This window comes from Sminthopsis crassicaudata, chromosome 3 (genome assembly GCF_048593235.1).
Source record: "Sminthopsis crassicaudata isolate SCR6 chromosome 3, ASM4859323v1, whole genome shotgun sequence".
In the NCBI taxonomy this organism is placed as follows: domain Eukaryota; kingdom Metazoa; phylum Chordata; class Mammalia; order Dasyuromorphia; family Dasyuridae; genus Sminthopsis; species Sminthopsis crassicaudata.
The window spans coordinates 644,872,838-644,900,477 of NC_133619.1; the positions used below are offsets into that span (position 1 = coordinate 644,872,838).

The 27,640-nt window shown below is 40.5% G+C and overlaps 1 protein-coding gene across 10 annotated transcripts; it reads right to left on the reverse strand.

Moving 5' to 3' along the window:
• Positions 1 to 711: 711 nt before the first annotated feature.
• LOC141564968 (uncharacterized) lies at positions 712 to 27,555 on the reverse strand. Of its 10 annotated transcripts, none has more exons than XM_074307868.1 (7): positions 24,326 to 24,586; positions 23,315 to 23,394; positions 17,661 to 17,802; positions 8,569 to 8,652; positions 6,833 to 6,959; positions 5,595 to 5,663; positions 712 to 3,474 (listed from the first exon to the last, which is right to left on the reverse strand). In XM_074307868.1, exons 4-7 carry the CDS (start codon positions 8,599 to 8,601, stop codon positions 1,994 to 1,996), a joined length of 1,710 nt encoding a protein of 569 aa, XP_074163969.1. In that variant the 5' UTR covers positions 8,602 to 8,652; positions 17,661 to 17,802; positions 23,315 to 23,394; positions 24,326 to 24,586; the 3' UTR covers positions 712 to 1,993. The 10 variants fall into 10 exon arrangements, with proteins under 10 accessions (XP_074163969.1, XP_074163971.1, XP_074163970.1 ...); XM_074307870.1 differs by having other exon boundaries at positions 23,309 to 23,394; XM_074307869.1 differs by having other exon boundaries at positions 23,315 to 23,460.
• Between the last annotated feature and the right edge of the window lie 85 nt (positions 27,556 to 27,640).

Below are 27,640 nucleotides of genomic sequence, written 5' to 3' on the forward strand. Positions count from 1 at the left end.
ACCTGCTCTCACCTCACTCACCTATCTAGGTGGTTTCCAATATGACACTGAATAATGGTGGCTACTGTGGGCATCCTTATTTTGCTCCTGATCTTTCTGGAAAAGCTGTGAAGTGGAAATCCCTGCTGATGGTTTTGGATAACTTTTTAACAATTTGAGGATTTTCCATGTATACCTACACATCCAAATACATGTAAATATAAAAGAATGCTGTATTTTATCAAAATAAATTTGCATCTATTAATAGAATGATGATGTAAAAGTTTTATTACTGATAGAATCAATTGTTAATAGTTTTGTCTTGATTTTTAAAGGTTTGATAACATCTTCATGTAACGCTTTTTTCTTAAAAAGTTTAGTTATCCTGTGTTCAATTTCTAATTTTTTTTTTCTGAAACAGGTTTGTTTAGATACATTATTTTCTTTTCTATTTTAGGCAATTTACATTTTTGGTGAATGTTGAAAATAATAATTCCAATTAATTACTTTAATTTAATTTTCATTAGAGGTATATTCACCTTTCATATGTTTAATACTAGTGATTTGGTTTCCTTCTTTTAGTAAATATCATTGATTTGTCTATTATATTTTTATAAAAACAATGATTTTACTAATGCATTTTTTACTCAATTTTGTTAATCTCATCTTTAACTTGTAGGATTTCCAATTCAACGTTTAATTAGAGGTTTTATTCATTTGTTCTTTCTACTCTTTTACATAACCAACTCAGTGGTTTTCTTTTTCTCTGTTCTATTGATGTAAGCAGTTAGAGATATAAAATATCCACTGACTATGGCTCTTGCTCTATTCCAAAGGTTTTGATATATTGTCACATTTTCATGATATTACATTTATATTTGTTCTTTAACCCACTAAAATTTGGTTGTGTAATCTCTATTTTTGATCTCTTTACATGGTCCTTTATTAAAGAAAATTTTTATTGCATTTTGCACTGAAAAAGTATGTGCAGATGCAGAAACTCAAGCAGGAATAGGTTAGAAGACTTGCCAAAGTTACATAATAATTATCAGAGAACATTGGTTTTGCACATTTAGAAAAAGCCCTCTTTCATCTGTTGTGTCCACCAGTGTAAAAATGTCATTATAAAAATAAATATCCAACAAAATAAAAAATATTTAGATTATGACTTTTTCTGCCATCCAATATCATGAAACAAAGTGAATAGAAATCAAATGTAGAACGGCTGAGGTTATACCATAGGAATACCACGAAATATACAGGAGTAATAAGGAATCTTGGGATTTCAGAGACAAACTTAAATCAATTTTCAGACCTTTATACACAGTATAAAATTGCAATGTCTAATGAAATCTATGCTGTAGGAAGAGGCCTTCCCTTCTTCATTATATTCATGTTTTATCTGAAACAAGATTTCTATACAAAGTATGAGATCCAGATGAAAGCCTTTCTGCAAATGTAATTCTTATAATATTTCTTTCCAGTGTGTATATTGTGATGTCTGGTGACCATTAACTTCCAGATAAATAGGTCTTCCTTCAGCACATTTGTAAGTCTCCTTGCCACTATGTAAACTCAGAGATGAACCTGGGCTAAAGACCTTCCCATGTCAAGTCTATAAGAGATTTGTTCCCAAGCAGAAAATCCCTGCTGAATGATAAGTTCTGTCCTCCATCTTTATGCTTTTATCCATGATTTCAATCTCTTAGGAATTTTCTGGAGGCAATTCAGGGATAAAGTGAGTCTGAATGTTTTTCCACATGGATTATACGAATGAGGTTTTATATCTAGTATGGGATCTCCCTTGTCTAGTCAGGGACTAATATATATTAAAAACTTCACAATGATTCAGACCCTCAAAGTTTTTCTCTAATGTACACTCTCTTGTTAAGCAAGATTTGGGCTTTCCCTGAAGGTTTCTACATTCAGTGTAGATTTTCTCATGTTTACCAAGACTAGTGCTGTGTGAAAGCCTTTCCATAGTCACTATTGAGTGTAGTAGAAGCCCTAAGAATTAAGACTTCTCCCCAGTGTGGATTTTATGATGGTTTTCTAGACTGTTTTTGTATTTGAAAGTCTTTTCACATTGCTTACATTTATAAGCCTCCTCTGTAGTGTGGATTCTCTGATGGGAAGTAAGATGGCTGCGCTTTCTGAAAGCCTTTCCACATTCGGTACATTCATAAGGTTTCTCTCCAGTATGGATTCTCTTATGTGCATCAAGATGGGAGCGCTTTGTGAAAGTCTTTCCACATTCATTACATTTATAAGGTTTCTCTCCAGTGTGAATTCTCTGATGTTCATGAAGTCTGTAAATCCGTATGAAAGTCTTTCCACATTCATTACATTTATAAGGTTTCTCTCCAGTGTGGATTCTCTGATGGTGAACAAGACTGGAATGCTGTATGAAAGCCTTTCCACATTCATTACATTCATAAGGCTTCTCTCCAGTGTGGATTCTCCAGTGGACAGCAAGATTGGAACGCTGTATGAAAGCCTTGCCGCATACATTACATTCATAAGGCTTCTCTCCAGTGTGCATTCTCTGATGGACAGCAAGACTGGAGCGATTTGTGAAAGTCTTTCCACATTCATTGCATTCATAAGGCTTCTCTCCAGTGTGCATTCTCTGATGGACAGCAAGACTGGAGTGAGAAGTGAAAGTCTTTCCACATTTGTTACATTCATAAGGCTTCTCTCCAGTGTGTATTCTCTTATGTGCATCAAGACAGGAGCTCATTGTGAAAGCCTTTCCACATTCATTACATTTATAAGGCTTCTCTCCAGTGTGAATTCTCTGATGTTCATGAAGTCTGTAACTCCGTATGAAAGTCTTTCCACATTCATTACATTCATAAGGCTTCTTTCCAGTGTGGATTCTTTGATGCATAGAAAAACAGGAACGCTTTGTGAAAGCCTTACCACACTGATTACATTTATAAGGCTTCTCTCCAGTGTGGATTCTCTGATGTTCATGAAGTCTGTAACTCCGTGTAAAAGACTTTCCACATTGATTACATTCATAAGATTTTTCTCCAGTGTGGATTCTCTGATGTTGAGCCAATTTGGAATAACACTGGAAATCCTTTCCACATTGATTACATTTGTAAGATTGCTTTTCTGTGTGAATTCTCTCATTTTTAGCAGGAGTAGGTCGCTCTTTCAAAGTCTTCCCATGTTTCTTACATTCATGAGGTTTCTCTCCAGCATGGATTCTCTGATGCTTGGCAAGGGATGAGAGTGCAATAAAAGCTTTATTACATTCATGACACTCAGATGTTTTCTCTTCAGCATGTATATCCTTATCTTTAGCAACACTGGAACTCTTTCTTAAAGCTTTCTTGTGTGTATTCCATTCACAATGTTCCTCTCCAGTGTGGTTTCTTTTGTGCTTGGCAAGATCAGCCCTGTATTCACGATATTGACAAAGGTCTTCCCATGAGATCATTTTCAGATTTACACTCATCTCCTTCATATCAAACCATGTCTCTGAATCTGAAAGAAACAAACACACATATGTATAAATATATGCTCCAATGCTGGCTGATAATAATTTTAATTTTTCCAGGCAAAAGTTTTCCACCTGAAATGGACAGATTCAATCATTTTTAAATGCCATTGGCTTGAACCAATAAAGTGATTCTATTAACCCAGAGTTCCACTCACAGTCCAATGACATGGGACCCCGACAACAAAGCTGAGACAAAGGCAAGGTTCTCATAATTTAGAAACCAGGCTGTGAGCTCTGAATGGCTGAGTAACCTGATCCAAATCCCTGCAGGAGAGATTACAATTTGAACCGGGGAAACTGAGGCTTCTCAATCACACTAGACACATGTTCTCCATTTCACTTTCAATCGTTTCTTTCAAATACAACCAGGTACCACCTAGCTCTGCACACCTGGGAATGTGCTTCTTTTTCTGAGTTTTCCTTTAGAGTGAAGATAATAATTGTACACATTTCCCAAGTAGTTGTGAGCATCAAATGAGATAAAACTTATTAAACTTTTGGCAAACAGTAGGCACCATATGCCTGTTAATTACTATCATTGTCACTATGATTTTGATTCTCTCTGCCTCAACTCTTCCTCCCTTCATAAAATTCCCTTTCCCTCTCTCTTTATATACATATGAACATGTTGAACATGAACATTTCCATAAAAAAAAAAACTTCCCTTTGTCTGGATTAGCTAAGTATAAATTTCATGAACTGCTGCTTATTCTCAAACTATCCTCAAGCTTCTATGCTGGATTAAAAACTTCTTAACAGCTTCTCTTTGTGAACCCAGGGCTCAATGCAATGACCTGAACAGGTGCTTAATCTAGGTTTACTGATTGGTTGACATTACCCAGGGGCTGATCACATGTCCTAACCCCACCTCAGTGCTTGTATGCTGGTCCCTCAGAGGGGCCAAATTTCAGTTTCTATTTCTGTTTCTTTCCTGCTCCCTCTCATCAATGAACAAATCCCATAGTGAAGATAACAAGGGCCTCAGGCTCCTGATCCTGTTAAGGAATAACCAGGAGTCTTTCCTTCCATATCCCTAACCTAAGGGAAGCTGTCAGTTATGTAAATTAGACCAATAATCCTCCAAGAATGGGGCAAAGGTTAGTCACCAGGAACCAGAACAAGGCAGAAAGTGGATGAATTACATCAGAATTCTTTCTAAGTAAGGCAATGGTCTCCACTCTCATTCACAAACTGATGAATGGGGACAGAGAAAATCAAGAAGGCAAAGTCAGATCTGCTCTTTTCAGTGCTTTCTTCTAAGAGAGGACAATGACACAAAGGAGTCATGACTCATTCACGACTTGTGAGTGACTTGGATTTAAGTCAGGGAGGGCTGCCCAAGGTCACCGGCCTCACTTTCCCCCACAGAACCATCTGCATCCAGTGGCCAGTTATAGAGCAGGATTACTGCACATGGCTTTGGATGCAGGGGAGACCTGGACCTTCTTAAGGTAAGGTCTCCAACAGGTCTCCTGTGACTGAGGCTCCAGCATCCAGTGATGAAGGCTAGGGAGCAATGGAGGCAAAGAATCTCCTCTCTTATCTAGGCCTAAAAAATCTCAATAAATAAAAAGGAATGAATGAGTGACTCTGAGAAGAACCTCAGAGTTTCTGCAAAAATGATTGCAATTTACACTCAGTCTGAGTCAATCAGGACTAAAAAAAAGACCAAGCTGGGTTTAGCAAGGGACTTATGGGTAGTCAATGAGAATCAGAATGAATTAAGGTTTGTTCCTTGAGAAAGGAACTAAGAAAGCTAAGAAACTAAGATTTTTTTGGCTTAAGGAAGGCCTAAGAAAAGTCATAGTAGTCAGCCTGAGCCCTCTTTCTTTAGTTGTAGATAGTTGGACAGCCCCAAGTTTCCAACAAAGGCTCCACTAGGATCACTGATTCTTCATTAGAAGGGAACTGAAAGGCCATGGAGCCCAAAGCCCTAATTTTACAGATGAAGGGAGTGAGGTTCAGAGGTTCAGTGAGGTGCTCAGGATCTCATTACCACAAGAGTCTGAAAAGGGATTCCAAGCCAGTCTTCCCATACCCACGCCTATCACATGAAGAAGCCTCCTGAAATAGCAGCCTGAACCCCAGCTTTCAACTCACTCACCAGGACAGGAGTTCCTCAGGCCTCCTCTCTCCATATGGGAAAAGAAATCTTCTCTGGAAATTGGAAGTCCTGGACAGGGGGAAAATAATGTGTGTGAGCCTGGACACTTGTCACTTATTCCTTACTGGAATGAAGGGGTTTGAGACCCACTGGGTGGTTCCAAGGGCAACTCAAAGATGGTTTTCAGGGTGCTTATTTCCAGGGGAAGATGGCAGAGGGGAAAGAAGGTCATACAAGCAATCTGGAGTCAGAAGATCTCATATGTGCTGTCTCCTTCACAGCAGGATGGCCACTTCCCATAGCCTCCATTTTCTGGACATTAGAGGCAGCTGGTAGCACAGAGAAGGGAGCACCAGGCCTGTAGTCAGGAAGCCCTGAGTTTAAATTTGGATTTAGACATGTCCTGGCTGTGTGACTCTAAGTAAGTAATTTTATCTTTTTGCTTCAGCCTTTAGACCTGTAAAATGGGGAAAAGATGGCGCCCAAAACAGAGGGTTTTGGTGGGGATGAAGTGCAATAATGTTCATGAAGAAAGCTCTGAGCACAAGACCTAGATCCCAGCAAATGTATGGAAAGACTTCCTCCCTTCCCTTTCTCTCCCTGTATTCATACAGGCTTTTGGGGGATGTATGAAGGAAGAGCTTGCTCTGGTGGGGATTTATGAGTTACACAAAGGTAGTGAGGTAAAATTTTTTTTTTTACCTGAAAGAACACTGCAAAGACGCAGTTCCCCCAAAGAGGAAGAGGGTTCCTTCTCCTATCCCATGTTCAGTGAAAAGGGGCAGGACCAGTTTTCAGAAGGTTTGAAGACAAAACTGCTGGGTTCCCATCCCATCTCCACACAATACTCAGGGTCAAGGTTTTCCAGGAAAGTCAGCAGCTACAGGAGGAAGCCTGGCCACAGGATACAGAGAGTGGCTAGAAGATGTGTGTGTGTGTATGTGTGTGTGTGTGTTTGTAGTGAGGAGATGGTGCTGGACCAAAGTAAAGACATGATACCCACAGGGCAGACACTAATGAGTGAAGTGGTCATCCTAGTCAGGGACCTATATTGAGGGAAAATTTAAACATAGAAACAAAGACCACTCATCGAAGAACCAGGCAGTAGGTTGGGGACAGGAGGCAGCCCTTGGGCTTTTCTGAGAACTGGTAAAAACCTCAAACTCTGCACCCTAGGGAGAGGATTATGATACTCCTTTTGATGGCAGTTCCAGAGTTGCAAGGGAAGCGCTCCTTACCCAGGGAGAGCAAGTTCTCAGCATTCTCCAGCATGACCTCTTTATGCAGCTCTTTCTGAGCTGGGTCCAACAGATCCCACTCCTCAGGGGTGAAGTCCACAGCCACATCCTTGAAGGTCACCAACTCCTAAAACACCAAGACCCAGAGGACTTAAGAGTGGAAGTTGCTTCGTAACTGACCTAATCCAATGCTCCTCAATTTACAGAAGGGACCTGAAGCATGGAGGAGGGATCTGCCCATATAGGATTCAGAGCCAGAACTGAAAGCAAAGTCCCCCAAAGACCAGTGGAATATAGAGAAACACATCTTATATTTTCAGTTGGAATAAAGTTGTGAAATGTCTTACTAGTACCATTGTACTGCCTGTGGAATCAGGAAAGTTCTATCAGAGAGAGATGAGCATTTTTGGAGGTGAAATCAGTGCTATGTTAAGAAGTGTTTGTGTGAAGCTAGTAAGTATTGTATATTGTAGGGCTAAATTCACAAGATCTTTTTTTCTTCTCCATGATCATGAAAATGTTTTACATGATCATGGGGAAGAAAAAAAGATCTTGTGAATTTTGCAAAAGCCAGAAATTAAATCTTATCCAGTTGAAAACACTATCCTTTCCTCCCCCCCTCGCCGCCCAAGAGTATTTTATTTTTCCAAATGCAAGTACAGATAGTTTTACATATTCATTTTTGTAAGATTATAAGATTTCAAATTTCAGACTCACACACTTCTTAATGTATGATTCTAGATACACCTAATTGCATTTTGGGGAATATAGAAGGATCTCAGGAGGTAAAATAAGATGGAACAAAAGAAAACCTACAAGGAAGTAAAGAAATGCTGGATAGCTCCTGAACAATGTGTAGCATTTATTATGTAGGTTTATTTTATATTAAATCTGCTGTTATATTCTACTAGTTACCTGACAGTTTTTTCTTCTTATTTTGTATTTACAGTTTTATTATAATAAAAGCTACTAGATGGCACAGTGAATAGAGCACTGGCCCTGAAGTCAGGAGAACCTGAGTTCAAATCTGACCTCAGACACTTAATATTTCCTAGCTATGTGACCACAGGCAAAGTCACTTCACTCCAATTGCCTCAGGGGAAAAAATACAATATTAACGGCAAAAATGGCAAAGAAAAGGGATTCAGAGAGATTTGGGAAGATCTGTGTGCCTGAGGCACTTGGAGCTGAGCAGTAGTAGCAGCGGGACAATTTCTGCTCTGCTCCCAGACAAGGAAAGGACAAAAGCTCAAGAAGCTTCCAGGGTTCTGCTCCACACAATACTCAGGGTCAAGGTTTTCCAGGAAAGTCAGCAGCTACAGGAGGAAGCCTGGCCACAGGATACAGAGAGTGGCTAGAAGATGTGTGTGTGTGTATGTGTGTGTGTGTGTGTTTGTAGTGAGGAGATGGTGCTGGACCAAAGTAAAGACATGATACCCACAGGGCAGACACTAATGAGTGAAGTGGTCATCCTAGTCAGGGACCTATATTGAGGGAAAATTTAAACATAGAAACAACTGGGAAAGGAATTAGTGCTCAAGATGCCACAGGGCCAGTGAATCAGTCCAAAACATAGCAGAAAGGAGGGCAGCGTTATTACTGCATTCACTTTCCTGCCTATTTTTGTAAAGGATGCACACATAAGAGAGATGGTCAAGCTCACAGACCATGCTCCAGATCCATGGAAATGGCCTCTTGGGCTGATGTTGTCACATCTGTGGGCAGAATACACTCACCTGGGATGGGGCTCTGCAGCTCTCAGGGGCCATTCCCTCTGGCTCCAGGCTCCCTGCTTGGGCCAGGCCTTGGTCCTCTGCAGGCTGTTGGGGGGGAAGGGAATGATTATAATTGCACAGATGTCCTTCCCTTCTTTTCCTGGACAGGGGGCTAGCCTACAGGAAATTACAGAGGGTGAGGATCCAGAGGAGTTACTAAGCCCCTGTCCTTAGGACACAGACCACAACCAACAGGAGTAGGGAGGTTGAAAGGAGGGGCAGGTTGAAAAATGAAAATGGTGGAGTCAAGATGGGAGAAAAAAGGCAGGATATTGCCTGAACTCCTGCTGGAGCCCCTGCCCCACACCCCAAATACCAAGAACTGATAAGCAATACAGTGAAGCATGAGAGCATCCTGCCATAAAATATCACAAGGTCACACATATCTACCACCAGATGTTCCTTAACCACCAAACATTCCCCTAGTCACATAGTCACAGAACTGTTTTTTCAAACCTATACTCTGGAAACATATATAAGCCTTGTACTTTCCTCCAATAAATGAGCTATTCTGCTTTGCACAGAGTTGTCTCCGCCTCTTGCTTTCTTCACCCATTCCCAGGTTGTTGCCTTACTAGCTTTGCTTACAGGTTGACACGCGGCTTCAGACCCCCCTAGTTCGAGACCCGCAGGTCGGGTCAATTGGAGCCCTTGAACAGGGACCTGAAGATTCGCGGCAGCCCAGCAGATCGGCAAGGAGAAGGAACGTACCCGTCTGGCCAGACCCCCCTACTTCAGCAATCAAAAGACTGCGAACGGTGAGTACGCCATCTGCCGCATTCATGGGTTCCCAACTCTCTAAAGAACAAGCTTCTATATAAGATCTCAAAGAAAGCTTTAGAGAAAGAGGCTTAAAAGTTAAGAAAAAGGATCTTATAAAATTCTTTATCTATATTGACAAAATTTGTCCCTGGTTTATAATAAACGGTCCAGAAATACACCCCGCTAAGTGGCAGAGAGTAGGTCGTGATCTGAATGAAGTTCTTAAACGAGAAGGACCTGATTCCGTCCCCATAAATGTTTTCCCTTATCGGACTTTAATCAATGAAGTTGTAGAAAGTGCCGCTTCTGACGGCGGAATAAGACAATTAATTATCAATGCAGAATCTTATCTACAGGCCGCTGTCTTGTGCTGCCTCTATGCAATCCCTTCCTACACATTGCCTCTTAAAATTCCCTCTACAAAAATGAACAGAGAAAGACGCGCTCCTTGATTTTTAGAATCAAGAAGAAGCAAACAGCCTGACTGCTTAGATGCAGTTAGATGAGGCATGGGACAAAAAATAGTTAAAGCCCATATCAAGCCAACAGATTCAGGAGTATATGCTTCACAATTATATAAACTCGGTAAAAAGAATGGAGTGGATCTTAACTTAAAAGCATGCAGAGCCTGGATAGAAAAAATAGAGCTCTGTGTCTGTCTGTGTATGTTTGTCTGCTTTGAATTTTTGTTCTGTGTTAAAAGTTACCAAGCTCATAAGAGATAAGAATTCAGCCTCTGTGTTACAGGCTTAGAAAAATAACAGACTGAATTGTGGAAATTGAAATTCATTCAGAATAGTAATTCTTTCATAGTGGTTCAAAATGTATTGGTCTTAAAAATTGTTTGTGATTTTAAACTTTTTAACCTGTTGTACCAATTTGTAAGTAAAACAAAAGAAAAAACTTGACTATTTTAAACTGGTGGGAAAGTTTTCTCTGAAAAGCAGATTTTCAAAGCCTGCTAAAGAGGAGTAACAGCAATACAATCTTATCTGCTTAATACCGCCTGGGAAGCTTCTTACTAGTGACCTTGAAGCACTCAGGCAGAAGAAAAAAAAAACAAACTATTTGGTTTGCTTCTGAAACATTGGGTAATTTGTTATCATTAGGGGTTATGAATCTTAAAGTTTAAAGTTAAAAAAAAAAAAGGTGATTAAAGACAAGGGACAAGAGAGATTGATTTACAAAAGCAATTAATAGTTTAAATGAAGCATCTAGTCAGAAGTTATTGGTTTGGAAGTGTTTAAAGTATGTCAAACAAGGTTTAAGTAAGTAAGCATTGGGAGGAGAGAAACAGAGAGATGGGACAGGAGAATAAAGGTGATTTAAGAAGGATTTATTAGTGGGAGCAAATGATTTCAAGAAGAAATCAGTGGGGAAAAGAAGGAACTTGTTGGAAAAGGTAGTCACAGAGAGATGACTGTGAGACGGAACGTATTTTTGCAGGGGTAGAGCAGCAATAGGAAGCTGCAGCTGTTTCTGGTTGAAGAAAGCAAACTGATTTAAAGGGATTCAAAATTCTTCCTTGTATCCAATATTTGAAACCAAGGATTTGTTTTTTAAGGAAATATGTTATGTCTTTACTTTAACATCTGAAAACTTTACAACTAAACAAGCTTATTGCTCAGACTCCTCCCTTAGGATTTCAACAGTGCATGAGTTCTAGCTTGGAGACGGGGTCCTGGTTGGGACATGGAAGGAGGGACAAGCTGACCCTGAGCTGGAAAGGATTGATCCAGATCCAGATACAGCAGTGCTACATAGGAAAGAGTGGACTCTGAGGGTGTGGACTTCCCAACTGAATGCAGAGAACAAGCTGAGACAAACATTGAAAAGCAACTGATAAACTGTGCATGTAAAATCTTGATAGCGGTATTGAAGCCTCACTATTAGATAAAATATCTATTACTGACACCTCCCCTCCTACAAAACATCCTCCATCAATCATAAGAGTTCCTAAAACTTGTACCAATAATGTAACTTTTCCTCCTCTGATGAATTGTGTTAGAAAGAAAAGAACCTGGTATGACACTTTATTTGGTGGTGCTGGAACTGGTTTGGATATAGTTAATTCAATAGACCTTGAGAACTTGGCCAGCAGACTGCGCAGTGCTGGACAAGATGTTTCTCAAGCTTTGACTGTAAATGCTCAATAGTTGCCCACAATGATCCTACCCCACCAAAATACATTAAAATATCGAGGCCAATTTCTACAGATTTTTGATGATAGTATTATTACTAGTTTGGGTTTTACTGGAAATATTAGTAAATTATTTAAGTGGACCAAATGCTCTTTACAAAATATGTATACCTAGATACAAAAAGAAAATGCTCAGAGATTGTTGCAATGTGGGATTATATGTTTAATTTACCAGAAGCATGGAAAAACAATGATCTGAAAATGTTATGTGTACTTCTTTTTGGTGTACTGGAACTATTGTGTATTGTCAAGTTAAGATATGGGCTCTTATGTGTTAATTTCATGTGTTACCTTTTGTCTTACCTAATTACTTTGCTTTACTTCATATATATGGATATCCTAAACAGATCTTAAGTTATGAAGAAACTATTAGAGTCTAATCAGCGCGCATTAAATGAACATCGAATACAGACTCTTATAGCTGCAGGACAACTTATCGAGGCCTCTCATTTAGTAACATCGGATACTAACCACCATTGGTATGATTTATTTAGATCAGGTAGCGCTACCATTTATTTTAATAGTTTAGCTATACCCATAGTATTATTATTACTCTTTCTAGTTATATTATGTATGTGTAATTGTCATATGTATTGGAAAATGAAATTAATTTACTCTAATTTCACCCCACTAGCTCAGTCCTCTTATTATTTTCGTGATCTTAAGGCCAAATGATTAAGAAATTTAAAATTTCATATTAGGATTATAAACTCACTCAAATCTAACAGGCCTGAGCTTCCAAATTATGGGAACTTGACCATTCCATGAACTCTGTATATTTTTGACACTAGATGATAGGAACTAGCCATTCCTAGAGATGTTTGTGCTCCAGAGAAGAGTGGCTCCCTCCCTGGGCATAGACAATTAATAAAGAACTGTCAAGATACAGACGATACGGAACGAGTCAACTAGTGAAGCCCTTCCGTACCCCGCACCTGCACATATGTATGTGCCAAACCCTTAAATAATTTTTTGGTAAAAATCCTTCTTTGTCTATAGACATGATAAGAAAATTAACTAGAATGAAACGAGACAGTTCTTTTGATACAGCTATATCATTGGTTAATTTGGCTCTTAATGTGATAGAGGAAATGCAAATATATCAAATTCAACAGGAGGTGGCTTTTTTAGCTGCGAGTCTACCACAATTTATGATAAAAAACAATGCTGCTTGGCGGCATCAAGAAAGTTTGGATCGGATAATGTTAAATAAAATCTCACAGTTATCTGATGTAATGCAAATTGTTGTACATCAATAGGCATTGGCCTTTACTCTCACAAAAATCTTTTTTCCCACCTTTGATAAGAGAGAAGGCAAAATGATATTCATAAGAATTAGTCCCTCAAATTCTAACCTCTAATTGGCTGATAAGCTTTTATAAAAGGCCAGGCTTTCTCATACTCTTGCTAGGGGAGAGAAATACGGAGATGGAGATGCAAAACTCATAATGCACTGGCTGTTCCCTGAAAGGCAGAAAGGTACTGACCTCAGCAACACACGAGCACCGGAAGATCATCAGGACTGTCTGCTTGATACCTGTCTCAAATCGGCCTGCAATACATATGGTCATTAGGAATTCTTCCTACCATAGAATAGACAGGACCACCTATGACTCAACGGCCTAACAAAGACAGACAAACTCAACAAAAATTGGTGTTCCCCATAGCTGTTGGTCGCAGTGGACCATCTGACCCTAGGGATAGAAGCCTCTGCTAATTCTCCGCTCTGTTCAGTGCTCTCCTCCCTATGCATAGAATTGAGAAAAACCATAACAACAGGATTATAATAATTAAAATTTCAAATTGGCTAGACGTGATTCTTCTGAGTCAAAATGCCTTCCCTCCTATCTTCTAATTAAAGAAGGGGGACATGCTGGAGCCTCTGCCCCACACCCCAAATACCAAGAACTGATAAGCAATACAGTGAAGCATGAGAGCATCCTGCCATAAAATATCACAAGGTCACACATATCTACCACCAGATGTTCCTTAACCACCAAACGTTCCCCTAGTCACATAGTCACAGAACTGTTTTTTCAAACCTCTACTCTGGAAACATATATAAGCCTTGTACTTTCTTCCAATAAATGAGCTATTCTGCTTTGCACAGAGTTGTCTCCGCCTCTTGCTTTCTTCACCCATTCCCAGGTTGTTGCCTTACTAGCTTTGCTTACAGGTTGACACGCGGCTTCAGACCCCCCTAGTTCGAGACCCGCAGGTCGGGTCAAACTCCCTGAAATTTCCTATGAATTAACAGTAGAGTGACAGAAGTTACAAAAGAATGGGGAGAAACAATTTTCCAGCCTTAGATAATTTAGAAGGGCTGCAAGAAAGATCTGTCTCACTTAGGTAGAACATAGCCGTGGGACAGATCAACAACAGAGGCCCATTGGCAGGAGAATAGCCAGTTGCCGAGGCTTTGGCACAACTGTCAAGGAGCCAGCCCTTGAGTCTCTGTCTTTGAAGCAGGAAGTTCGTAACCAAGCTTCTGACCCCAGAGCAAAATGCTTGGGACAGTGTCTGCTCAGGGGAAGAGCTCAACTTTAAAGTCACAATATAGCCTGGGAAAAAAAAAAAAAAAAAAAAAAATACAAAGCTCTGACAATAGAAAATTAGTATGGTTGAAGGGAAAGTCAGAACACAAGATCAAGATACCTCTAATGTGAAGTCTCAAACAGAAATATGAATTGTTCACAGTTCCTGGAAAAACTCCAAAAGGATTTGAAAAATCAAATAAGATAAACTTCCTAGCTATGTGACCCTGGGCAAGTCACTTAACCCCAGCCTCAGGAAAAAAAAAAAATCAAATAAGAAGTAGAATAAAAATTAGGAAAAGAAAAGTGAGTGGACCTCAAGTGAGAGAAACATTAAAAAAAAAAGTTTGAGTTAAGGAAAGCACAAAAATTCACTATAGAAAATTACTTCTTTAAAGGAATTTGCTAAATGAAAAGAAGATATATTAAAGAAAATAATTTGTTAAAAATTTGGAACCCAATATAAATGAAATATACACGTAAAGAATTCCTGAAAGAGATCCCCAAATGAAAACTCATAGTGAAGAGGGGATGCCTGAAACTCTTTCTCTTTCTCTCTCTCTGACTACTGCGTGAGCCATGAGGTGTAGCACTTGGGAAGCTCCTTGAAGGAGAGATACCTGCCTAGGTAAAGAACCCTGCCTATAGCTTCATTCTGTTATCCTAGGAGACTGGGCACCACTCCATTGATAACACTCACTAATGATTAAGCTTCCCATTGAATTAAAGATCAGCCTAGAGACACTCATTGAATTCTAAGATTTTCTATTCTAATTCCAGCTCAAACTGCATCAGCCCCCATCAAGAGCAAACCCTCACTTGTAGCCAAGGCCTCAATTATAAAATTAGCCAACTGGAGGCTCAGTTTTTTGCAGAGGACCTAATATGCCATACCTGGCATAGCAGCAACCCTCTGCCTGCTAAAATGATATTCTCTTTCAGAGTTACCCTCCCTTTATCTTCCTCATCTATTTCCCTAACTTTATACAGCTCTGTCGGGACTTCTCTGCTAGAAACTTTACTTCTCTGTGAGACATTGCCACCAAGGAATTCAGTCTTTCTATTCATTCATAGCAGAGGTTGACTTCTCAATGCTAATATATATATATATATATATATATATATATATATATATATATATATATATATATATATATTTTTTTTTTTTAACCACTGTAGCTTTTTGGGTTGTTACATAAATTCCTTTACAAAAGACCTCTGCACTGCAAGAAGGGAGTTCCCACAACTCCCTATCCTGCGCCAAATCCTAGGGGGATTTAGGGGTGGCCAACCTCATCATTTGGTTTCTTTCTTTTTTTTTTTTCCTGAGGCTGGGGTTAAGTGACTTGCCCAGGGTCATACAGCTAGGAAGTGTTAAGTGTCTGAGACCAGATTTGAACCCGGGTCCTCCTGAATTCAAGGCTGGTGCTCTATCCACTGTGGCACCTAGCTGCCCCTTCATTTGGTTTCTTGACTGGGAACCCTAAAATCTATACTTCATTATTTGGGTTCCCTGACTGAGAATCCTGAAATCTAGACCTTATCACAAAGAACATTATAGCTAAATTGCAGAACTCTCGGGTCAAGAAAAAAATTTTGAAGCAGCCAGAACCAATTTAAATATTGTTCAGGAACAGTCAGTGATGAGGTCTAGAATTGGGGTATCTAAATGAAATCAGGGTTTAATTGAGGTCTAATGGCAGGTTCAGGGTACAGGGAGTCAAACAGAGCTCACCTGCAACTCCTTTGGATTTGGCACAAGGATAGGAAGTTAAATGAGGTCTAGTGGAGGCATAAGAGTTCCCTGTAAAGGAATTTACAGACCCAAAAACCTAGATTGATAAAAGAGTTTTATTATGGGGTTTGGAAGTAAGGTTAAAGTCTAGTTAGTAAAAGGTGAAGGTAGAAATAAGAGGGCACCGGAAATAGTGGGCAGAGATCCTTGGCATGCCAGGCATAAGGCTGCCATATTTGGGACATCTGCAAAGAGAGGACTCTAGCTTGGCTCTTTTATAATGAAAGATTTAGCTAAAGGGGACTGTGGGTGTAGTCCCAAAATGGCTCCTCACTGGGTTTCAGCGAGGGCTAGAATTTTCTTGTAGGGGATTGGGAAACCTGAGCAAATCATTAGAATGGGAGCTGGGACAGCTCAAGTTGGCTCAGATCCAACAGGGGAGGAGAAGGGGCTGGGACAAGCCTGGATCTCCTATTGGAATTCAAAGGGATGCTTTTGACCAGGATTTGTGAATCAAAGGTCCTAGCTTCCTGAATTGATAATGCATCAGCTAGGAGGGGTTGAAAGTAAAGCAGAATGGATTACAGCCTAAAAATAAAAACTAACAATCTTTCACAAAGGAAAACATTCAACGAAAAAGGGAATTTTCAAATATTCTTGATGAAAAGGCCAGAGCAGAACTAAGACTTCAAATTTTTAAATAAAAGGCTCAAGAGTAGCATAAAAAAAGTAAAGAGGAAAGAAAAAGAAAAAACTAAATTAAAAAAACTAAACTGTTTATATCCCTACATGAGATAATACTTGTAACTCTAATTAAGAACTGAATTTCTTGGGAAAACTGGGACACTGATGCATTGTTGGTGGAGTTGTGAAAGAATCCAACCATTCTGGAAAGCAATCTGGGACAATGCCCAAAAAGTTATCAAACTGTGCATACCCTTTGACCCAGCGGTGCTACTACTGGGCTTATATCCCAAGGAAATACTAAAGAAGGGAAAGGGACCTGTATGTGCCAAAATGTTTGTGGCAGCTCTTTTTGTAGTGGCTAGAAACTGGAAGATGAATGGATGCCCATCAATTGGAGAATGGTTGGGTAAATTGTGGTAATGAATGTTAATGGAATATTACTGCTCTGTAAGAAATGACCAGCAGGATAATTTCAGAAGGGGCTGGAGAGACTTACATGAACTGATGCTAAGTGAAATGAGCAGAACCAGGAGATCATTATACTTCAACAACAATACTATATGAGGATGTATTCTTATGGAAGTGGATATCTTCAACATAGAGAAGAACTAATTCAGTTCCAATTGATCAATAATGGACAGAATCAACTACACCCAGAGAAGGAACACTGGGAAATGAGTGTGAACTGTTTGAATTTTTGTTTTCCTTCCTAGGTTATTTTTACCTTCTGAATCCAATTCTTCCTGTGCAGCCAAAAAAAATTCAGTTCTGTACACATATATTGTATCTAGGATATACTATAACATATTTAACATATATGGGAATGCCTGCCATCTAGGGGAGGGGATGGAGGGAAGGAGGAGAAAATTCAGAGCAGAAGTGAGTGCAAGGGATAATGTTGTAAAAAATTACTTATGCAATGTACTGTCAAAAAAAAATTATCATTATAACATTAATTAAAAAAAAAAAAAGAACAACAACAAAAAAAGAACTGAATTTCTACTGGCTTGTTGTTTGGCCTTTGTTCTCTAAGAAGACCCAGACATTGGGAAGGTCAAGCCAAGATTGGGAAGTCAGTTAATTGAATTTCGACAGGGGAGGAGAGGCTGGTGAGGTGCAAAGTTGCCAGTCTTACCTCCTGCTCCAGAGCCACCTGGCTCCTGTGGTCAGATATAGATCAGGATAACTGGAGATGGCCCTGAAAGCAGTGACCTTAAGCTTGACCTTAAGCTAAGTGCTCAGTCTGAAGGAGGCAACATCCAGAGAGGGATTAAAGCCTGGAAAGGAATGAAGACAAGAATGACCTCTTTTACCCAGTCAAAAACAACAAGTCTGGGAGTAACCCCAGGATTACTGACCATAGGGACAGTCAGGAGTTTACACAGGGAATAAGATGACTCTCCATCTTCCTACAGACCCAAGGCAGGAGGGATTTAAGGCCTCAGATGGGATGAGTGTGTTTAGAACCTCAATGTCCCCTGAATCAGAAATCTCCCTGCCAGTGAGTGCTTGGTTCTCCCAGCATCCCTTCTCCCCAACAGACATATTGTCTAAACAATAAATTGATGAGGGATCCAGTAGAGAGGTAAAAGCTCTGAGATGGAACATCTATGGAAAGACCAGAAGAAACCTAAGGCTGAGACAATCTAATCTGGGATTCAACTCCCAGGACTTATGGTGAGGGAAGAGGTAGGGAGCTGGGTAAAAAAAGAATAAATTTAAGTGTCCAGAAGTGGGTAGCTGACCCAGGAAAAACTGCATGACTGAGTCCTGAAATCTAAGTAGAAGATGAGGGAAGGTTCCTATGACTCCTGAGTAGATTTTAAGCTTAGAGAATGTGCAAACAGTGAGCCAAGTGCTTGGGAAGCAGCCCAAGATGTGCGGGTCCAGAGAAGTTGGCCCAGGAAACAGCTTCAGTTCCTGCAATCAAGGAAGGTTCCTGGAGGCAGAAAGGCAGAACCTGTGGAACCTCATAAGAAATCATGTCTGAAGCCACACAGAAACTAGGAGCTGGGAGCAGAGTTAGGACACCCGGGCCAAAAGGGGAGGCTGAAAATGGGACTCCTGGGTTACTATGGGGAAAGCCTGCCTTTGGGCAAATACAGTCCAATGGTAAGCTTGAGGAAGAGGGTCAGTGGATATTTCTGAAGTGTTTGGAAACCTGGAAAAGAGTAGAGGCCAAGAATTCATTAAATAGCCAGACCTGGCAGGAAATTGTTCTGGCAAATGTGGAGGACACTGGCCAGCTCAGCAGATAAGAAGTATGAATGCTTATGCAAGGGCAGCCAGCAGAAGCCAGGACTTGTGAGGAACCCTGACTCAGACCTTCCCCAGCAGGGAAAGTTTGGAGTAAGTAAAAAATGGCAGATGCAAGAGAATACACAGAGATATCAGTCCCAAGCCTTCCTGCTTCCCATTAATCTATTCCAGGAAAGTCCTCTGAGTCTGAAGAGCCCCAAGCAGCTTTGTCCTTGTTGGCTAAATGAAGGATGCATTGGAGTCAGACAGGCTGGAATCAGACCAAGCCACAAGCAGGCTGCTGCAGTACTCCAAGGGTGAGGTGACAAGGAGCTACAGCAAGAAGGAGGAAATATCAGTGGAGAGAAGATGGATGAGATAGAAGTTGGAGAGTTGACATGATGTTCCTGGAGGTAAGAAACAGGGTTCATGGAAGACATCTTGGTTGTGAACCTGAGGGACTAAGAGAGTAGTGGGGCCACTAACAGAAAGAGAAAAGAGAAAGAAAAATAATGCAGTCTTACAGGGTAATTGTAAGATATCTCAAATTAGAGAACTTGTTCAATGTGTCTAAAAGATAGTTTGGAACAGAGGGAATTGAGACGAACTGACCTTTTTTTATATATATTAAAAAGTATTTTGTTTCCTACTTATATATAAAGACAATTTTTAACACTTAAAACAAATTTTTTTCAGTTCTAAATTCTCTCCCTTTCCTTTTCACTTCCTCTCACTTAAGATAATAATCAATTGATCAATTCTGATGGATGTGGCCCTCTTCAACAATGAGATGAACCAAATCAATTCCAAAAGAGCAGTAATGAGCTGAACCAGTTACACCCAGCAAAAGAACTCTGGGAGCTGACTATGAACCGCTACATAGAATTCCCAATCCCTCTATTTTTGTCCACCTGCATTTTGGATTTCCTTCACAGGCTAATGTTACACTATTTCAAAGTCCGATTCTTTTTGCACAGCAAAACAACTGTTTGGATATGTATATATATATAGTATTCAATTTATACTTTAACATACTTAACATGTTTTGCTCAATCTGCCATGGGGAGTGGGGGGGGGAGAAGGAGGGGAAAAATTGGCAAAAGGTTTGGCAAATGTCAATGTTGTAAAATTATCCGTGCATCTGGTAAATAAAAACTATAATTAAAAAAAAAGAAAGAGATAATAATCAGTTTGCAAAGGTCATATAGGTGCAATTATATAAAACTAATTTTTTCAAGAATTTTTTTTTTCCTGAGGCTGGAGTTAAGTGACTTGCCCAGGGTCACACAGCTAGGAAGTGTTAAGTGTCTGAGACCATATTTGAACCTGGGTCTTCCTGAATTCAAGGCTGGTGCTCTATCTACTGTGCCACCTAGCTGCCCCCTTTTCAAGAATTTTCACTTCATGAAAACTGAGTAGGACAAAAGTAAAGGATCTTAGTCAGGGCTAGCAGCCAGACACTATGCTGGGATATGGCTGTGGACAAAGAGGAATGAGCACTTCCTAGAAATTGCAGTACTTTAGGGAGCAAAAACATTTCCAGTACAGCAGTTGAGGAACCCTACATTTGCGTTAGGTGACAACTGTTGCTGAGGTTGAGCCCCTGGACAGAATTCAGAACATAACAGAAAGGAACTGAGGTAACTCAGCATTACCCAAAATTCATAAATCAAACTTGAATATAATAATTATCATAAGGCGCTAAAAATAAATATAAATTTATTTTTATAAATAAATAAATATTAAATGTAAAAAATAAAATAAAACTAAATTAAAATTCAGGATGAGTAAGGAAAGGAAAAAAAAAAGAACCTAACAATAGCTACTTTAATATAAAAGATCTGGGTTAATATTCAGAAGATAGTGAGGTTAAAAAAGAAGTCATTTCTGTCCCAAAGAGTAACAACAAAGGTATAAAACAAGTCCAAAAGGAGTTCCTGGAAGAACATAAAAAGGAATTCAAAAATCAAATAAGAGATCAAGGAAATATGGGGGGCGGGGGAGAGGAAAGCAATCCAAGAAATTATGAAAAGAAAGTTAAAAGTGATAAAAACAAAAAAGTCCTTGAAATACAGAATGGAAGGAGAAGAATTGAGTGACCTTCTAAGACACCAAAAAATAATTAAGCTAGAAAAAATAGAAGAATCTGAAACATCTCATTAGAAAAACTGGGGAAGAGAACAAGGAGAGACAATATGAGAATTTTTAGACTACCTAAAAGTGATTATTTGAAAAAGATTCTGGATACAACATTACAAGAAATTATGAAAGAAACCTGCCCTGAAGTTCTATAAGAAGGGGAAAGAAGTGAAAAGAGACAAAATCTAATGTTCAGGAACTGAAAGAATATACTAGCAGAGTTTCAAAATTCCCAGGTTAAGGAGAAAATATTGCAAGCTATCAAGATAAGACACACTTCAATACTGCAGAAATAATCAGGATTTCACAAAATGCAGCAGTTTCTACTCAAAAAGACCATTAGTTTAGTTACATTAAATTTCAAAGAACAAAGAACTGGACTTGCATCCTAAATAATTTACCCAGAAATCTGGAATATAATATGGAATGAGGGGAAAAAAATACACATTTGAGAAACTGAAAAGCTGTCATGTATTTGCATCAAAATGAGCAGAATTCAATGAAAAATTTAATATAAAAAATCCAGAAAAAAAGCAAAAACCCTTAAAGACTAATTCCAAGGCACTCCCTGCCCTGCATCAAACCTCATCAAGATGATCCCCCATTAGCAAAGACAAAAGTAACTAGCAAAAGCTCCAAGGAGGTGTGGGGGTAGATATTCCAGGAGGTGGTTGGATTTACCTGGGACTTGGACCTACAGAGCTGCCTTGCAGGAGGCAGTTAGATCTCAGCTCCAAAAGTTCCAGTTTCCATCCAGCTCTCCTGGGCCCAAGAATTACCTCCTTAGCCAGCCTCTGAAACTTCTCAAAAAGAGCAGTTTCTATCACATCCAGGCTCTCAGACCCAGAGCTGCTTTCCCACCCCAAACCCCACCCTCCATCATGTGAAATGTCTTGACAACTAGAGAGGCCCAACTTCTGTCCTGGACTCCTCCTAGATTTCCAACTCCACCCCAAAGGCTCATATTCCATATCCCATTGGGGTTCACTCTTTTTTGTTCCGAGGCAGAAAGGTTGGCTACATAAAATCTGGGCAGCAGCCAAACAGAAAATAGTGAGTCCTATACTTGAGGTGCTGACTGCAACTGGACCTTGGGAAAATGGGAATTCTACTTAACTTCAACTGTTAATCCAGACTGGCTGCAGCTAGTGGATAGAGCACCAGCCTTGAATTCAGGAGGACCTACAGAGTTCAAATCAGGTCTCAGACACTTTACACTTCCTAGCTGTGTGACCCTGGGCAAGTCACTTAACCCCAGCCTCAGGGGGGGAAAAAAAATCCAGACTGGATTGGATTTTCTCCTTATCTCGATTAGAATGAGGGCTCACTTAGGGCAGACTAGTTCTCCCATTATAACAATAGTGATATTTGAGCCTCTACAGATACACCACAAAAAATTTGACATTGAGGTGATAAGATTAGGAGCTGGAGGAATAAACATTTGGCATAATTGGATCAGAATGACTCCATTCTACCCAGAATGCAATAAGTCCAAGTGATTTTCCTATGCAAATACAACAAATGTAGCTAAGATCAGAAGAGGAGCAGAAAATTGAAGAGGAAATTTATGGACAATAAGTTATCTGATCTCAAATACATTTAAAAAAAACAACTTTGTAAAATCTGTGAGAGAAATTCTTTCTCCAATTGAGGAATGGTCAAAGGAAATGCAAGACAGTTTTCCAATGAAGAAGTCAAAAGAATTTATAATTAAATTCACAAAATGCAGCAGTTTCTACTCAAAAAGACCATGAGTTTAGTTACATTAAATTTCAAAGAACAAAGAACTGGACTTGCATTCTAAATAATTTACCCAGAAATCTGGAATATAATATGGAATGAGGGGAAAAAATACACATTTGAGAAACTGAAAAGCTGTCATGTATTTGCATCAAAATGAGCAGAATTCAATGAAAAATTTAATATAAAAAATCCAGAAAAAAAGCTATAAATCATTTTTGATTGGAGCAATGCAAATGAAAACAACCTTGGGATATCACTTGACACCTATCAATGGGCTCAAATAAAGAGAAAAGCAACAAATGTTGGAGGGAATATGGAAAAAATGGGACATTGAATCACTTTTGGTGGAAGTGGGAACTGCTCCAACTACTTGGGGGAGCAAAATGGAATTAGCCCCAGAGAGTTACTAAGCTGTCTCTATTCTTTGACTCATAAAATATCACTACTAGGTCTATTTTCAAAGATGAAGAGTAAAAAAGAAAAGAATCTGCATGTAGTAAAATGTTTGTAGCAGTTCTCTTTCTGGGGGCAAAGAATCGGAAATTATAGGGATGTCCATCAACTGGGCACAGTATGTGATTAGGTAGGAAGACTTCTCAGCTGTAAGCAATGAAGAACTCAATGATCTTGGAGAAACATGGGAAGAATGCAAAGCAAAATTACCCGAACCTGCTCCGTGGCTCCCAGGGGTCATTCCTGCTGGCTCCAGGTTCTCTGCCTGGCCAGGCCTAGGTCTTCTGCACACTGAGCTGGGGAGGAGAAGGATTACAATTGGGGGAGACTTCTTTCCCTTCTCTTCAGGGACAGGAAGCTGGCTACAGGGAATTACAAGAGTGAGGCCCTACAGGAGTTATAATGACCAGGACCCTACCCTAAGGGGAGAGACCCCAACCTTCAGAGGGAGGGAGAAAGCAGGGAGAGACACACAGAGGCACACACACACACACACACACACACACACTCACACTCACACACACACAGAGTGATCTACAAGGGAGATAAAGTTGGGGGTGAGGAGGGCTCTGGATGGAGCTCCGGAATGACCAGAAGCCAGACACTGGGAGAAACACAATCCTGTCTGGGATGAATCCTCCACAGGGAAATTGAGGGCCCCGAAAGAAGAGACAGGGAAGCAGACGCTTCACTGCCTGAATCCAGGACGAGTTCTGGGACAGGGAGGACGAACTCCGGGACTCTGAGGGTGTGTAAAAAGTCATCTTGTTCTGTGCCCCTTAGGACCCGTCCTCCTCCACTTAGGAAATGTGCCAAGGCCAGCGGCTGCCCCAGACAAATCTCCCCACAGACTAAAGGCGCAGGATTCACACATTGAATCACAAAGTAACCGCGGGCTGGGCGGAAGCGTCCGGAGCTCGACCCCGAGCTCAGCCAGCCCAGGCCAGCCCCGGGACCCCGGGACCCGGAGAGAGGAAATAAATGGGCTCTCCCCAAGATGGCGGAGGGGGGGTGAGCGCTCCCCAAAACCCTCTAAAAAGGAGACCCGCCCCCAGCCGTGGCCAATCCTCCAGCTCTAACCTGACGGGGGCGGCAGGGATGCCCCGGCCCTCCTCCGCAGGCCCCGCTCCGCGACCCACGCCCTCTGCCTCAGAACCCCTCCCCACTTTCCACTGCGGTCTTGCAGCCGCCCCATTTCCCCTCCCCCAAAGAACCAGGCGCGCCTACCCCCATTCCTGCCTTTCATAAACTGGTCATCCATTCCCTTGGCACAGGAAGCTCCGTGGGAGAAGGCGCGGCCGGTAAGGAGCCATGTAGGCTCCCTGGAAATGCAGGGGGAGCTGTAGACGGCGCCTTCGCCTCCTGACTTCCTATGTCCCAGAAGTCTCTGGGCCGCACTGTCTGGAGCTGGGGTGCTCCAGCCTTTCCCCCCGGCCTGAGCTCCGTGATCAAAGAAAAAGGCCAAGGATTTGTTTTAAGTTACGAGCTATTTATAGGCCACGATGCAGTTTGAGAGATAAAAAAAAAAAAAAAAAAAAAAAAAAAAAAACCTCCCCCGAAATCCTGTGGGAAAAGGAGCTGGTCATGGCCGGGATTTTTTAGAGGGGAATCTGAAAAGCTAGGTCCAAATAGCGATCTGCCTCAGGGGTGCACACTGCGTGGGCTGCGGCTGCTAGGCAGGGATAAGCGGGGAGGGGGAGGGGGAGAGAAGAACCGCAGGAAGAAAACCCCAGCCAGCCCTGGATTTGGAGTGAGGGTCGCTTGCCCCCTCCCTCCTGCTGCGGCGGGAGCTCTTTTCTGTGTCTGCCCACGCCCTTCTTCCTGGGCTCTCCAACCCCGAGTTCCAGCTCTCGCGTCTCTAGCCATGCTCCTCTTAATAGGGGTCTCTAACCTCGCCACTCAGGTTGGGGTGTCTCTAGACTTACCTGAGATGCCATTGTAAATGAATTAGACAATATAAATGTCTTTCTTTCCTTTCCTCCTCCAAGCTCAGCTTCGGACCTCATCAATTCTAAGGCAGACAAATCTCCCCACAGACTAAAGGCTCAGGATCCTCAAGGCAAACTATTTCCGTAGAGAAGTGACTTTGTTGTCAGCATAACTACAGGTAGTTTGAAAAGATTGGGGCTGTCTTGTATGATGGGGTAGGAAAAAGTAAAAGGGAACAATTCTAAAAACTGGGCAAGAGGAAGAACTAGAACTGAGAAAGTAGGTGAGGGAGAGAGCTGGTAACACTGTAACCTTCCTCTCGGAATTGAGGAGGAAACTATGTATCCATTGGAAAGGATGTAGAAGCTCTCTGAATAAATAGAGGTGAGGAAACTAGGGGATGGGGTGGAGGAGGGACTTTAAACTGGATTAGTACTGGGAGTGGGAGAGTGAGAGAGAAGATAGTCACCGGAATAGGGTAAAAAGGGGCTTGAGAAAGAAAATGGGGAATAAAAACAAGATGGAAGGACATTCAGCTGTTTGGCTGGGATGTTGATAGCAAAAACCTGAAAATTGCAGCAATCCTTATCAATCAAGAAATGGCTGAACAAGTTCGTGGTGTTTAGTTGTAATGGAATACTATTGTGCTATGAGAAATAGCTCAGTGATCCTAAAGACATGGAAAGACAAATAAAATAAAGGTTGAAGTGAGCAGAATCAAGAGAACACTGTATACAGTAATAGCTATATTGTTAAGAATAATTATAAATTTTATTTACAATTATAAATGTTTGCTGTCATATGCAATCATCTTTTTTTTTTCTTGTATTGTGTTGTGGAAATTCTTATTTTCTTACTTGATTTGAAAACAAATTTTTAAAAAATAGTTCATGCTTCTGACCATGTCTATTGCCTATATAGTCTTGGTGGTAAGCAGAGTGCCAAGCCTGAGATGGTTTCACATTCAAATCTGGCCTCAGACAAGTACTAGTTGTGCAACTCTGGGCAAGGTATTTAAACTTGTTTCTCTCAGTTCTTTATTTGTAAAATGAGCAAGGGGAGGAAATGGGAAACATTCTAGTACATTTGCCAAGAAAACCCCAAATGGGGTCACAAAGAATTGGACATGAATGAAACTGGATAATAGCCAAGCAAACTCTGGAACTCTTTTTTTCTATGCCTTGTGTATGAGGCTTCCATGAGGGAATTCTGCTGTAAATGTCTTCCCCTTAAATTGGCCATTTTCTTTACTATGAAGCTATCTCGCTTTGGGCCATTTTCTGCTCTCCAGAACTGTATCTTCTAGTTGCCTTTCATTTATGAAGTGATACTTATTATCTATGTCATGTATTCTTTGTCCTCAGTGTGAAATACTGATCAGGATCTCTTTTCTACAAGATGACTTTCCAGTGTTCCATAATTTGGTGATGGTTGTTCCATTATTTCATTCACATTTGACTCTCTATGACCCATTTGAGGTTTTCGTTACAAAAATTCCTGGAGGGGCAGCTATGTACCGCAGTGGATAGAGCACCAGCCCTGACATCAGGAGTTCAAATCTGATCTCAGACATTTAACACTTCCTAGCTGTGTGACCGTGGGCAAGTCACTTAACCCCAAATGCTTCATCAAACAAACAAACAAACAAACAAACAAAACCCCCCAAAATACTGGAGCAGCATGTCATTTTTTTTTTTTTCTCCAGCTCATTTTACAAATGATCAAACTAGATGAAATGATTTGCCCCTATCACACAGCTGGGAAGTGCCTAAGGCCAGATTTAAAACAGGAAGATGAATCTTGACTCCAGGTCCAGGACTCTTGAACTACCTAGATGCTCCCTTTGTGTTTTCAAGGAGGACAAATTCGTTTGAATGATTACTACTGTCTGACAGTTTTTAGATTTGTTCCTATTAACCTCCTCCCCAAATACTGAAAGAGTGTATGGGAGGTGGGAGGGTATGAATGTACTTGGGATGAGAACATAGATGCAGAATTGGAAGAAACCATAAAAGCCACCAAGTCCCACCTCTTCATTTTAGAGATGAATAAATTGAGGCACAGAAAGTACCTCATATAAGGACTGTAGCCAAACCTTCTTGATCCTAAACCCAGAGTTCTGTGCTTTACAAGTAATGCCTTCATTTTCACTGTTCTAGAGATCAATTTGAATGAAACGTGACTAAATGTTTAAGCCCCATGACTTCACTGGACACATGACCTAAAGAATAATTTTTTTTTAAAGCATTTTCAGAGTGACTCAATGCTCACAAAGCACTTTGCAAATATCATCTCATTTGATGCTTAAATCAACCCTGTGAAATAGATGCTATTATTATATGGGAAAACTCAGGCAGCTATAGGTTAAGTGATTTGTCCTGGATCATTATAGCCACTATGTTTCAGAGATTAAATATGTGATTACAGACACAGCACTTTCCCCAATGGACTACCTAGCTCCTTAAAGAAAACATTATAGAAATAGCTTTCCAAGAGTTACCAAAATAGTTATACAAGGATTTTTTGTCCCAGCAAACAACAGAAAACAAAGTGAATCCCTTCAATTGGAGAATGATTGAAGAGGTTAAAAAATACAAATGACATGGAGTGTTG